General features: G+C 48.0%; 1 protein-coding gene across 1 annotated transcript in view; it reads left to right on the top strand.

Moving 5' to 3' along the window:
* Nucleotides 1–5,448: 5,448 nt before the first annotated feature.
* The window catches only part of UBAC2 (UBA domain containing 2), a 163,064-nt gene continuing 155,824 nt past the window's right edge, over nt 5,449–12,688 (top strand). The window contains exon 1 of the mRNA XM_043477507.1: nt 5,449–5,620. Within this exon, the coding sequence (XP_043333442.1) occupies nt 5,590–5,620 (31 nt within the window). The 5' untranslated portion in view covers nt 5,449–5,589. The remainder of the gene's footprint in view (nt 5,621–12,688) is intronic.

The raw sequence follows: 12,688 nt of genomic DNA, 5'->3' as shown, positions 1-12,688 counted from the left end.
TCCCTGACCAGGGCTTGAACCTGTGCCCTCTCAACTTCTGCAGTAGAAGCACAGAGTCTTAAACAATGGACTGCCAGGGAAGTTCCTAAAAGAATATATCTTGTTTCAGGACGTTATGTTAAACGTAGCAAATCAACATGCTATCACTGGTCGGCATGACCTGGCCATGAGATGCACAGCAAAATTAAACATCTGAGCCAATAATGATCCTCATATCTCTGAGTAAGCCAGTTAGTGACAAGCTCCCACTTCTGTTGATACAACCCTGGGGGATGTAGATCTTGGTCGTTAGCCTTGTCCAAATGGACAGGAGGCGACTGGGCAGATTCCTAAGAGGACATATCCTGGGCAGAGGATGAAATTATGAAGTTTGGCATGTCTGTCCTGTTTTGATGATGCCCTGAAATCCAGCCTGCACCCTGACAAGGATCCAGGACAGCTACATCATGGGCCAGGATGAGTCATGTGGTATGAATCCTCAGACATCTCCATCAAGGGGAAGAAAATGCTGGCCCAGTAAACAAGTCCTGCCCTGTGGCCTGCGGTAAGAGGATAAGGGGAATTGGTCATTTGGCCTCAATACCTTCTTTCCACTTTTGGCAGATGCTGATGTTGTCCCAACCATAGCCTCTTTGCCCATGTTGGAGGTCACCTAGAGCTTCAGGGGACAATCGTAAAAGCGCCTGTGTCTGTCTGCCCGAGGGCCTTTTTGCATGCACCAGCGTGGCTGAAAGCACAGGGGCGGGTGGAGGGTGTTGTAACCTCAGGAGCAACCCTTATCCAATGAGAAAGGGAGTTGGTACAAAAACAGCTCGGCTTCCTTGCCTGCTGGTGAGATAGTTGTGAGATGGGTTTTGCTCAGACTCTTAGAAGCTCTCTAACAGGACTCACTTCCAAGTGCTCACAGCTGTAACCCACTCATTATTCACTACCCTCTTCCCTATCTCACTTTCCTAGGTCCTCACCACGCTTCCTAGAGTCACCTCTCAAATGGAGGAGTGGGATTTGCACCGAAATTGTCTCAAGGTTGGCTTTCAGGAGAACATGAACTAACAGCACTACATCTGATAGCCTCTTTGAATGAGTATTCAGTTTGTTTAAACAACACGGACAGGCTAGGAAATGAAGGTGTGGTGTTGACAACCCTGCAATGGGAAGTTAGGTATCCATTCTACTTTTAATACTGCTCTTGTACTATGAGCAAGACCCCATCCATTTCATCAAAATTAGCCTCAGAGGAGAAAAATGGATAAGGGACAGAATAATCATATTTGTGAACAATATAACTTACAAATATTCTAGCCAACAGTTAGTGTTATGGAATATGTATGGCATATTAAGATAATAAAGAGCTTCTATATCTCCAAATATGTCATATACCTAAATATACGCCACAGGAAAACGTCTTTTACATCTGATAGATACTTTTGGAATATCTATGCCCTAAGACTACATGGTCTTTATTCACATTAGGCCATCCAGAACCCAATTGTACATGCTAAGTCACTTCAGTCGTGTCCAACTCCTTGTGACCTGGCAGACTGTAGCCTGCCAGGCTCCTCCTTCCATGGGATTCTCCAGGAAAGAATATTGGAGTGGGTTGCCATTTCCTACTTCAGGGGATCTTCCCGGCCCAGGGGTCAAACCCACGTCTCTTACGTCTCCTGCGTTGGCAGGTGGGTTCTTTACCACTAGTGCCACCTGGGAAGCCCACCCAATTACAGTGTCAAATGTATGCATGGCATATACAACATAGCCTAATGGCTCTCATTTCTAGGAGATCCAACTCTCCCTTTTATAACAAATATTCTGTAATTCTGTCTTTAATACCCTAAATGAAACTCAGGAAAATATGCTATGCATAATTTTAATAACCATATAACACCATTACTTTTATGCAATGAAACAAAAGAAAGAAATGTATAGAAATTAAAATATATTTTGATCTGCCAGTGTTTGGACATGAGTACACTAGGAGGAGAGCTTCCCTCGTGGCTCAGTGGTTAAATAATCCACCTGCAGTGCAGGAGACGAGGGTTTGATTTCTGGGTTGGGAGGATCCCCTGGAGAAGGAAATGGCAACCCACTCCAGTATTTTTGCCTGGAGAATCCCATGGAAGGAGGAGCCTGGTGGGCTACAGTCCATAGGGTCCCAAGAGTCCTACATGACTGAGTGACTAAACAGCCACAACACTAGCATTCCCCTGTAAATAGAAGAGAAATCAGAAGATCAGAAGTGATGCCACACAGGAGGTATAGAAAAATGAATGCACAGTAGAAAAATAACTAACGGAAGTTGAGAACGTGCACATGTGGTACCAGCAGACCAGATCATGTTTGTAGGTGACATGGGAAAGACAAGGAACCTTCGCTTGGCCTCCAGGAAAGAGCAGATGGTCAGAGTGAATATGAGGACATTTGACTGTCTCACAATCAGGCTCCATATGAGTTGCTTTAAAATACTTCCCTATACATTGAGTGGTAGTGATAAGTCTGACAGAAAACTGATTTCCTGTTCTGACACCCCACCACGTGTTAGGGCGTACGATCCATCTCTAGGACTCAGACTCTGGAAACTATAGCCTTTGCTATGTGATAGAAAACAGAGAAGAGAGGAAGAAAGGAAAGAAGGGAGGGAGGGAGGGAGAGAGAAAAAGAGAGAGGAAGAAAGGGAAAAAGAAAAAAAAAAACTCTAGAGTAATGATGTGGTGGACTTCTAAAGTGGGTACTGGAGGAAGACTGGGGGTGGGGGATGCAAATCAATCCATCACTTCTGTTAAAAAAACAAACCCACCCTCTGATTTCCATATGTAATTTTCTCAGCACAGCCTTCTTAACCACTGTGCTGCACAAACAGGAAAGCCAGAGGCGGGATGGTACCGTCCTGTTGGTACTCCACCCTGAGCTTTAACCACCTAAGGTCACCCTTCCCAACCACAGCCCTTGCTCTGCCACCAGAGCCTCTGCCCGCTCACATAGGGGGTGGAAGTGCTGGGGAACTGCACAGCTGCGGGGGAGGGGCGGGTACCCCTGAGTGACCGTGGATAAATACCCCAGCTCCCTCCCCGTCTGAAGGCAGGATTCTAGGGCACTGGCTCAGCTGCCTACAGTGCTGATTCATTTGATGATTCGTCTCTGTTGGCTTCCATCCTTTCCTTCCCAATCTCTTTTTCAAAAAAGAGTGGTCTTTTTTAGGACTACTGCCAGACAAACTTGAAACTGAATTTGAAACTTTGCCTCAGAGTCTGCTTTTGGGAGACCCAAATTAAAAGAGGCACAGCATCAGTGGTTCAGACCATAAAGAATCTGTCTGCAATGCAGGAGACGTGGGTTCAATCCCTGGGTTGGGACGATCTCTGGAGAAGGAAATGTCTACCCATTCTAGTATTCTTGACTGGAGAATTCCACGGACAGAAGAGCCTGGTGGGCTAGTCCGTGGGATCACAAAGAGTCGGACACAACCAAGTGACTTCAGATCAGAAACTAAAAGAGATGGTAATAATCTGAAGTATTTAAAATTTTTTTATTAAATTTAAAGATGTTCTAATTCTGTCAAAAGAAATCTCAAACGTTCTGTTACACTTTGTTGCTTTTGCCAGAATTGTTTCACTGTACTGAAACTCTTCACCTAAATAGGCTGTTGGAAATAACTATAATAAATAATGTAGTTCCCTTGTTGTTCAGTCGCGAAGTCATGTCTGATTCTTTGCAACCCAATGGAGTGCAGCATGCCAGGTTTCCCTGTCCTTCACCATCTCCTGGAGTTTGCTCAAACTCATGTCCATTGTTCACTTACAAAGGCTTTCTTATCTCTCCTTGCTATTCTTTGGAACTCTGCATTCAGACAGGTGTATCCTTGCTTTTCATGGACATGAGTTTGAGTCAACTCTGGGAGAAATAGTGAAGGACAGGGAACCCTGGCCTGCAGCAGTCCCTGGGGTCAGAAAGACAGACTGGACTGAGTGACTCAATAAAAACATGTTCATTAAGTCTGTGATGCCATCCAAACAACTCATCCTCTGTCCTCCCCTTCTCCTCCTGCCTTCCATCTTTCCCAGAGTCAGGGTCTTCTCCAATGAGTAGGTTCTTCGCATCAGGTGTCCAAAGCCTCCCCATATGTGTTCTTTAAGATCTGTGTGCATGCTTGGTCACTCAGTCGTGTCCGACTCCTTGCGAGCCCATGAACTGTAGCCCGCCAGGATCCTCTGTCCATGGAATCCTCCAGGCAAGAAAACTTGAGTGGGTTCCCATGCCCTCCTCCAGGGGATCTTCCCAACCCAGGAATCCAACCCGGGTCTGCCACTTTGCAGGCGGATTCCTTACCAGCCGAGCTACCAGGGATGGTAACGACCACATAATACTAAAGTTTTCCAGCTCAGTTCAGTTCAGTCGCTCAGTCGTGTCCGACTCTTTGCAACCCCACGAATCGCAGCACGCCAGGCCTCCCTGTCTATCACAAACTCCCGGAGTTTACTCAAACTCATGTCCATCGAGTCGGTGATGCCATCCAGCCATCTCATCCTCTGTCGTCCTCTTCTCCTTCTGCCTCCAATCCCTGCCAGCATCAGGGTCTTTTCCAATGAGTCAACTCTTCAGCATGAGGTGGCCAACGTATTGGAGTTTCAGCTTCAGCATCAGTCCTTCCAATGAACACCCAGGGCTGATGCTCAACCTCTCTTTAAAAGAAAAGTAAATTTGCTTTACTAAGGAGTAAAAATTTTGCAAGGGAAAAAAAAAATTAAAATGGCAAGGGTCCGTTTAAGGACTCCATGACAGAAGTCTGGAGAGCCGGTTCGCTCAGCCACAGACTCACCGCGCCTGCTGACACGACACGGGCCACCGCGGCGGGGAAGGGTCCAGGGGCCACGGCACTCGGAGCTTTTTGTGGGGATTTCGCGAGGGACCGACACGGGAAAAGCGGGAGGGGACAGCTGGACCGCCCTGCTCCCCGCGACAAGGACGGTCTTCCAGCTCCGGGTACCCTTCCATCCGAGAAGCTGTCTCTTCAGCACTCGGCCGGACACCGGAACTCGAGGCGGTCGGGTCGACAGTCAGCCGGGGAGCCGGCTCCGCGACGGCCCAGAAAGAACTGAGCACGCGCCCAAAGCGCCTGGCGTCCCGTCAGCGGGGAGAGGTGTTAGAGGTCGAGAGGAAATGTCCCCCGCGCCGGCATGCCTGAGGCATATGTTGCTTTGGTGACTCCACGGGGTGAGGGGCGGCGCTAAAGTACTAGCGCGGGCTCCCAAGAGTTACACCCGCTCCTCCCACACGCCATCCCCACTCCTTTCCCAAGGCTTCCGCGGCCGTCGGAAAAATCCGGAGAGGCGGACCCCTTTCGCTTCGGACGCACTTCCCTTTCACGGCAGGAAGTGGGGGGGGGGGGGAGGGCTGGGAAAAAAAAAAAAAAACGGACGAGCCGCGCATGCGTTGTTCTCTGGCGGCCTCGTGTGGAGTCGAGTTGCCGGATTCGTCGCCCCGGCCAGAGTGCGCCTGCGCGGTCGCAGGGTTTTCTCCACAGTCCCCCCCGCCTCAGTCTCCGCTTCCCCTCCCCCTGTCCCCCGCGGGGGCTCTGGGTCCGGCGCCGGGACCATGTTCACCAGCACCGGCTCCAGTGGGCTTTGTGAGTACCGGCCGCCGCCATCCTAGTTATGTCCCCTAGACGGCACCCTTGGGTACCTCCCTGAGGAGACTGGGGGCGGCAGGGACTCTGGGGGGTTGCGAGAGGTTTTGTGTGTGTGGTGAGGGGGCAGATCTTCCATCCCAGTTGCCAGAGCCTTGGTAGTTCCTGCCCCTTGGGGGCCAGCGGTCACCGCCCCCGTTCCAGCCTGGCGGGGCCAGTGAGGACTGAGTCCCGCCTCCAGCTCCCCCCCGCCCCCCACCACCTGTGAGCCCCAGGTTCGATGCTCAGGTGCTCCCGGGGCTGCCGCCGAGTGGGCTTGGGCAGTTAGGGTTCGGGCTGGGTTGCCCTGGTGTTCTGGCCCGGCTTCTTGCCCTCAGCGGAGAAACCAGAGGCTGTCCTGGTGGAGGCGATGCTGGAAGCCTGCTCCCTTCCCACTCACCTTGCTCCATTCATTTTAGGCTACCGAGGGATCCAAACTGCCTTCCCTCAGATGCAAATTTCAAACCTCGGCTTCAGAATCTGACCCCTTAGTTTTACTTCGATTTTTTTTTCTCCCTCTCAGCCTCCCTTAGGAGTATTTAGACAAACAAAAACTGATTGAAAGTACTTGAAAGTGAAAGGAAGTTTGGAAGGAGTTTAGCACAAGCAGGGCCGTTGCTGCTGGATGTTTGTTATATTTTAGTGGCGTATCAGCGGTGGGGTGTCAACAGATAGAGGGTAGAGAAATATATAGAGCCTTTTAAACAGCTTTCTTTTTCTCGCTGAAATGGCCTAATTGACTCTTGGTAAGGTGGACTGTATGTCAAGTGAACAGCATTGAGGTTAGGCATTGACAGAGCAACAGCGAACTGTTTGAATAGATACAGTTTTTGCAATTGCTTGTCACTGTTCATGCTTCCTTATCTCCAAACGTGTGAAGTTAATCTTACCGAGTACAGAGGCAGTTGACATTTCCAAATGTTCATGATCTGTTGTGAAAGGTAGGAATCTTTTTAAGAACACAGATCATATTATTGACCAGGGGATTTTTGCAGAAATTAACACCTGTGGTCAGCAGTTTTGTTACATAAGTGAATATTAATGTATCTCTGGTCAATAAATGTTCTGGTAACAAAAGATGTGTTAAGATACCTGGTCAGTAAGTTGATATGTTAGTCTGGGAGTAAGTTAGTGTCAGGGTGACAGGCATAATTATAAATCTTCCTCTCTTCTCAGCTTCTCAGGTTTTGAAGTGGGCTTAACATTTATGATTTCCCTTGTTTCATGATTTGATTTATAGCATTTTTCAAGCACTGGCCTCAGAGTACCATAACAGCTACTAGGTAGTTAATCTCCCTCAGAGTACCCTTTGGATAAAGAACATCATGACTGTTGAAACTGATAGTTGAGAAGGTGGTGTGTTTTTCTTGGGATCCTACTATGAGCCATACACTGCTGAATAGGAAATTAGCAGTTGTTACTGTTCAGTCAGTCAGTCGTGTCTGACTCTGGGACCCAGTGGACTGCAGCACCCCAGGCCTCCCTGTCCTTCACTCTCTCACGGAGTTTGCCCAGATTCATGTCCATTCATGCCATCCAACCATCTCATCTTCTGTCGTCCCCTTCTCCTCCTGCCCTCAGTCTTTCCCAGCATCAGGGTCTTTTCCAATGAGTTGGCTCTTGGCATCAGGTGGCCAAAGTATTGGTGTTTCAGCTTCAGCATCAGTCCTTCCAATGAATATTCAGGGTTGATTTCTTTTAGGATTGACTGATTTGATCTCCTTGCAGTCCAAGGGATTCTCAAGAGTCTTCTCCAGCACCACAATCAATAGTAGAATTCTTTAGTTTTGTTTATTTTCTTAAGTCATTTTGAGCTATCCTTCCTTGCTAATCAAAAAACATTAAAAAATTAAAATAGCAGGCAAAATCTGTTACTGGTTACTATGCTCTGTTAGCTATTATGTTGCCAAAGTGTATTCAAATTAGATATAAGGTGACTCTGGGGAAGGTAAGACATGATTACTTGTGGCACATGGTTGATAACTATTGATTTCTAGGAGCCAAACTGCAGCTCAGGGAGAGGCCTAGGCTCGAGGCTTCTTCTTAGCTGTCTTGCCTTGTTTCTGAAATAAATGGGTGAAGCATAAAAATGGGTGGAATGGCCATTCCTCAGAAGTCCGTGTCTTATATGCTCCTTTAACAAACATTTTGAGCAAATCTTATGGGTTGGTTTCTGGGGATTGACAACTCTGGCTGGGTTCTGGGGACGTGACATTGCACGAGTCTTGGTCCCAGTGTTTGCAGAGCTTACGTTGTTTAGGCACCATTTTTTTCTGGACTGGTCTTTTCACAAGTCTGGGCAGGGAAATTTTCCTTGCTCTGGTTTTTCTTTGCAAGGCTCCCCACTGAAAGGGAAGTGATTTCCTTTAGATAGGTCGTGTGCCCTTTGGTAAATGAGAGTTCTGATCCTAAGTGTCCTGAGGATGAATGTTTGCCTAACCCTGCCCCAAGGGATGTTTTTTAAGGGAAAAATCCTGGCTCTTTCCTACCACCTGCATATTTCCCACCTCTGTGACTAGTAGATGATGGTATTTTCACATTACACTTGCTTTCCTCTCTCTCATTTATTTATTTATTCTGCAAGTGTCTGTTGACTACCTACATAAGCCACGTACTGTTTGTGTACAGAGGATAAAGTGGTACACAGGATGAAGCAGACCAGCATCCAATAAGTATGTTACTATGTGATTTCACATCGTGGTAAGTGTCATGAGGAAAATTCGAGGGTAGTGGCGTAGGCTGCAGTTACAGAGGACTTTAGCAGGACTCCAGAAGAATGCGAAGGATGCTGCTTTAGCTGTCATGGTCAGAGAAGACGTTTGGGAAGGTGACGGAAATGGTGTGAAGGAGCCAACAGGTGAGTTTTTGTTAAACAGTGTGCATCTTGCAGAAGGGGATGCACAAGCACAGAGACTCTCAAGCAGGCAGAGCAGGGCGTTTTCCAGGTGTTGAAGAAAGCTAGTGCTGCCAGGGCCATGAATCAAGCAAAAGGCATTTGCAACCATGTCTTTGGGAAACTGTACTGCTGTCGGGTAATTAGGACTGGATAAACGTGCATAGGACTCGTCTTCATGCCTCTTTTAGAGCCTTGCTTAGAGACGACTACACGTTGAGTAATAGATGTATGATTTCTTACATTTATTAGTAAGCGTTCCCATGACTTCACAGTGTACTCACTGACCGTGGATTTAAGCAACACTAACTGCGTGTCTAATGTATTCCAAGTGTAGATCCCACCCTCAAGGAATTCAGTGTCTAGTGGGAGAAAAGGTGACAAAAAGGAATGAGACAGCATCTGTACTGGGTGCTGAGGGTTTCGGGCAGGGGGTGGGCTCGGGAGGAGAGAGTCGCTGTTAAGACTTCCATCGTGGGGAGACGCTTCAGCTGACTTGCGGCTTGAGCGCGAGCTGGTCGGGCCTGCGAGTGGGGAGAGGGCATCTGTGGGGGCCAGAGCCTGAGCAGGGCCCGGCAGAGAGGCCGGAGGTGATGAGGTGATGATTGCTGATCATGGCTGAGGGGAGCACTTCCTGCACAGAGGTGTGTGCAGTGACGTCATTCAGAGGCCAGGGAGGCGAGGGCTGGGGATGGAACCCGAAGAGAAAATGTGGCCAGCTGCCCCTCCTTAGGAATACAGACAGGAGCGGATGGTAGAGCCGAGTTCAGGAAGCAGGAGAAGGTGAAGTTCTGAAGCTCTGGTTGGGGAGGCTTCACGCTGCTGTGGGCGGCAAGATGGAAGCCTCCTGTTGGGGATGCAAGCAGTGTTTTCCATACGCTGCCTGTGTCCTGGCTGCGAGAGCAGCCACGGAGTTTTCAGATTCCTGGTCCCATCCCCAGAGAGTCACATTCAGAAGAGCCAATGTGGCCATCAGAGATCTGAATTTTTAAAACCGGGGGAAGATTCTAAGGGACAGATTTAGGTCAAGGCGACAGGGTGGCCAGCAGGAGGGGCCCAGAGTCCAGCGGGAGAGGCTGATGGCCTCGGTGAAGGTGGGAGCAATGGGAATGGACAGCGGGGAGAAGGAGGATTCTAAAAATGTGTAGGCAGGTAGGCCGTGTCAGTAAAGCTCATGAGATTGGGAGAGAGAAAGGAGTTGAAGGTGACTGGGTATACATGTTCCTGTTTACTGAGGCAGGGCGTGTAGAAATGGAGGGGCTTAGTTGGGGGAAGACATTCAGTGTCTAAGGGCCTGGGAAGTCCAGTTGGAGATAATGCAAGGGCCATCTGCAGAGAGGGAGCTGGCCGGACACGGGCCATTACGTGGGGGTTGTGCCCTGGGTGTGAATGGTGACACCGGGAGCAGGAAGTAGAGCAGGAAGGCTGAGGACAGAACTGAAGACAGTTCCAGTCCAGTGTGGAAGGCGCGGTGGAGAGAGGAGACAAGAGTAGGTAGACATGGGTGTTTCTTTAGGAGGAAACCATCTTCACCCGACCTAGTTTGATTTGCCTGCTTTCTTTGTAAACAAACTCCTGCAGCTTCACACTCTCTCACGGTGACTCTGATGGCCAGACTTCTGATCTCCTTGTCTCCAGTTTACAGGCCATTTCTGGCATCTTCCACTTCCAGTCTGGAGACCACGGTTGATTGCCCGAGTTGCGTTCCCGTCGAGACCCTTGGTGACCTGGGACCCCTGTCCTGCTGTCTCTCCTGGCAAAACCCCAGCCTCATCCTTATGTGTGGTGTCCCATGCGAGCTGAGTCCTCAGCACGACTGCTCGGTTACATTTCTTGGATTCTGTTGTCTCATCATCAAGACTGTTCCCACACTTCCTCTATCCCAGATATAAGGGCCATGGGTGTTGGCACCCGTGGCCATACCTGGGCACATCTTCTCGCTAACTTGTTTGTATCCATTCTGCAGGTGTTAGAGGAGATGTCGTAATGTAGGTGATGTTCAAGCTGATTTTGGGGAGATGAATAAGGGTTTGTCAGGCATGTGAACTTAGTTCTTTTGTTTACCCCAGTCTAAAAGAATTCTTCTAATTGAGGCCCACCCTTTGTCTATTCTTAACTCATTCTTTTAAAACTTATTTTTATTATTTATTTGGCTGCATTGGGTCTTAGTTGCAGCATGTGGGATCTCGTTCCCCGATGTGGGATTGAACCCGTGGCTCAATCATTGGGAGCTTAGAGTCTTAAACACTGGACCAGTGGAGAAGTCATTCTCTACAGCCTTTTCTAGTGACATTCCCTCCTCTCTTCCGGCATGAGTTAAAGCTGGTGCCTTCTCCTTTGGGCTCTTCAGAGACCCCCAGGATATTTCAGACCCCTATTCTGTGGAAAGGAGATGTTATTACCTATTTTTTTCAGTGGTTGTGAAGATGAAAACATTTATCATGTGTAAACTGCTAGAGTTTTGCATAGTAAATAAATAGGGTGAAGTTTTTTTTTCTTTTTTATTTATTTTTAATTAAAGGATGGTTGGTTTACAGTGTTGTGTTGGTTTCTGCCATACATCACCATGAAACAGCCATAGGTAGACATGTGTCCCCTCCCTCCTGAGCCTCCCTCCCGCTTCCCACCACATCCCATCCCCCTAGGTTGTCACAGAGCCCCGGTTTGAGTTCCCTGTGTCATACAGAGAGAGACTTCTCTAGGAACAACCTATGGAAATGATCCCTGAAAGTATAGTCTTGGGGTGAAGTATTTTTAACTGGAGACTTGTTTGGAGTCTTATAAATACAGAAGCATAACCATTCCATCCATTGACTGTGTTCTGTACCTGCCCAACTGCTAACGACTTTGTTTCTTCTTCCCTACCAAGCTTCTTGAAAGATGTCTTCACTTTTTTCCCTTTCTCACTTCCCTTCACTCTTAAGCTCTGCAGTTAATCAGCTGGGTTTTTTTTGATGGTCACCGGCTGTGGCCTGGCGTTCACGGCACCTGCTTCCCTCCCCCACATACCGCCGAGAGTGAGTGACCGGAGACTTCCTTGTCCACATACGGGCCTCTCACTCCTTGTCTTAGGGGAATGTTCTCTCACACTGGCCTTGATGAACACTTTTTCCTACAATTTTTTTTTTTTAATAGAAGTGTCATTGATTTACAATCTTATATTAGTGTCAGGTGTATAGCATAGTGATTCGCAATTTTTATAGATTGCCTTCCATTCAGAGTTATTATAAAATATTGGCCATATTCCCTGTGCTGTACATTACCTCCTTGTATCTTTATCTTATTTATTTTATACCTGGTAGTCTGTACCTTTCTAAAATTCCTTGTTCTTTGACTCTCTCCTCTCATCTTCTGACCACATCTGCTTAGTTTCTTTCACATCCTCAGGGGCTCCTGAATTTGGCTATAAGTTATTGTCACTTTAAGATGAGCAGTTTCAGTGGATCATTAAGGCCAAAACCTATTTATGTCGAAGGAGTGAACTAGAGGTGGTTGTTGCTTAGTCGCTAAGCCATATCTGACTCTTTGTGACCCCAGGGACTATAGCCCACCAGGCTCCACGGTCCATGGGGATTCTTCAGGCAAGAATACTGGAGTGGGTTGCCATTTCCTTTTCCAGGGCATCTTTCCAACCAGGGATGGAACCTGGGTCTCTTGCATTGTCAGGTGGATTCTTTATCACGAGCCACTAGGGAAGCCTATGAGCTAGAAGTAGAGAGTAGAAATAGAGTGGATTGTTGGGATGGACAGCTGAGCGAGTCTCAGGAAGACAGAGCTGGAGTCAGCCCTTTGGAGATTCGGATGGTTGTCAGTACCCAAAGATATCATGCTGACTAAAACACATAGCCCTGAGTTGGGAACCAGTAGTATAAATTTATCAGAATGAGAAATCTCACCTGAGCTGGAAGTTTCCTTTGAGTGAAACTCTTCTTGATCCAAAACCTTAGTTAGGAAGACCGAGTCCAATGCAGCTGATGAATCCAAGGTACAGTTGTGCCAGCCTGTGGTAGGGACATTCTTCTCACTCTAGAGATGGGTGAGCCGTAAGGACCAGTGGGTCATTCAGGGCCTACAAACCCCACCCTCATTTCAGCTTTAGGATATTGCCTCATAAGCCGAGCACTCTGTCCCCAGCA

The sequence above is a fragment of the Cervus canadensis genome, chromosome 9 (assembly GCF_019320065.1).
Source record: "Cervus canadensis isolate Bull #8, Minnesota chromosome 9, ASM1932006v1, whole genome shotgun sequence".
NCBI lineage: Eukaryota > Metazoa > Chordata > Mammalia > Artiodactyla > Cervidae > Cervus > Cervus canadensis.
This window is presented reverse-complemented; position numbering and strand designations above follow the sequence as displayed.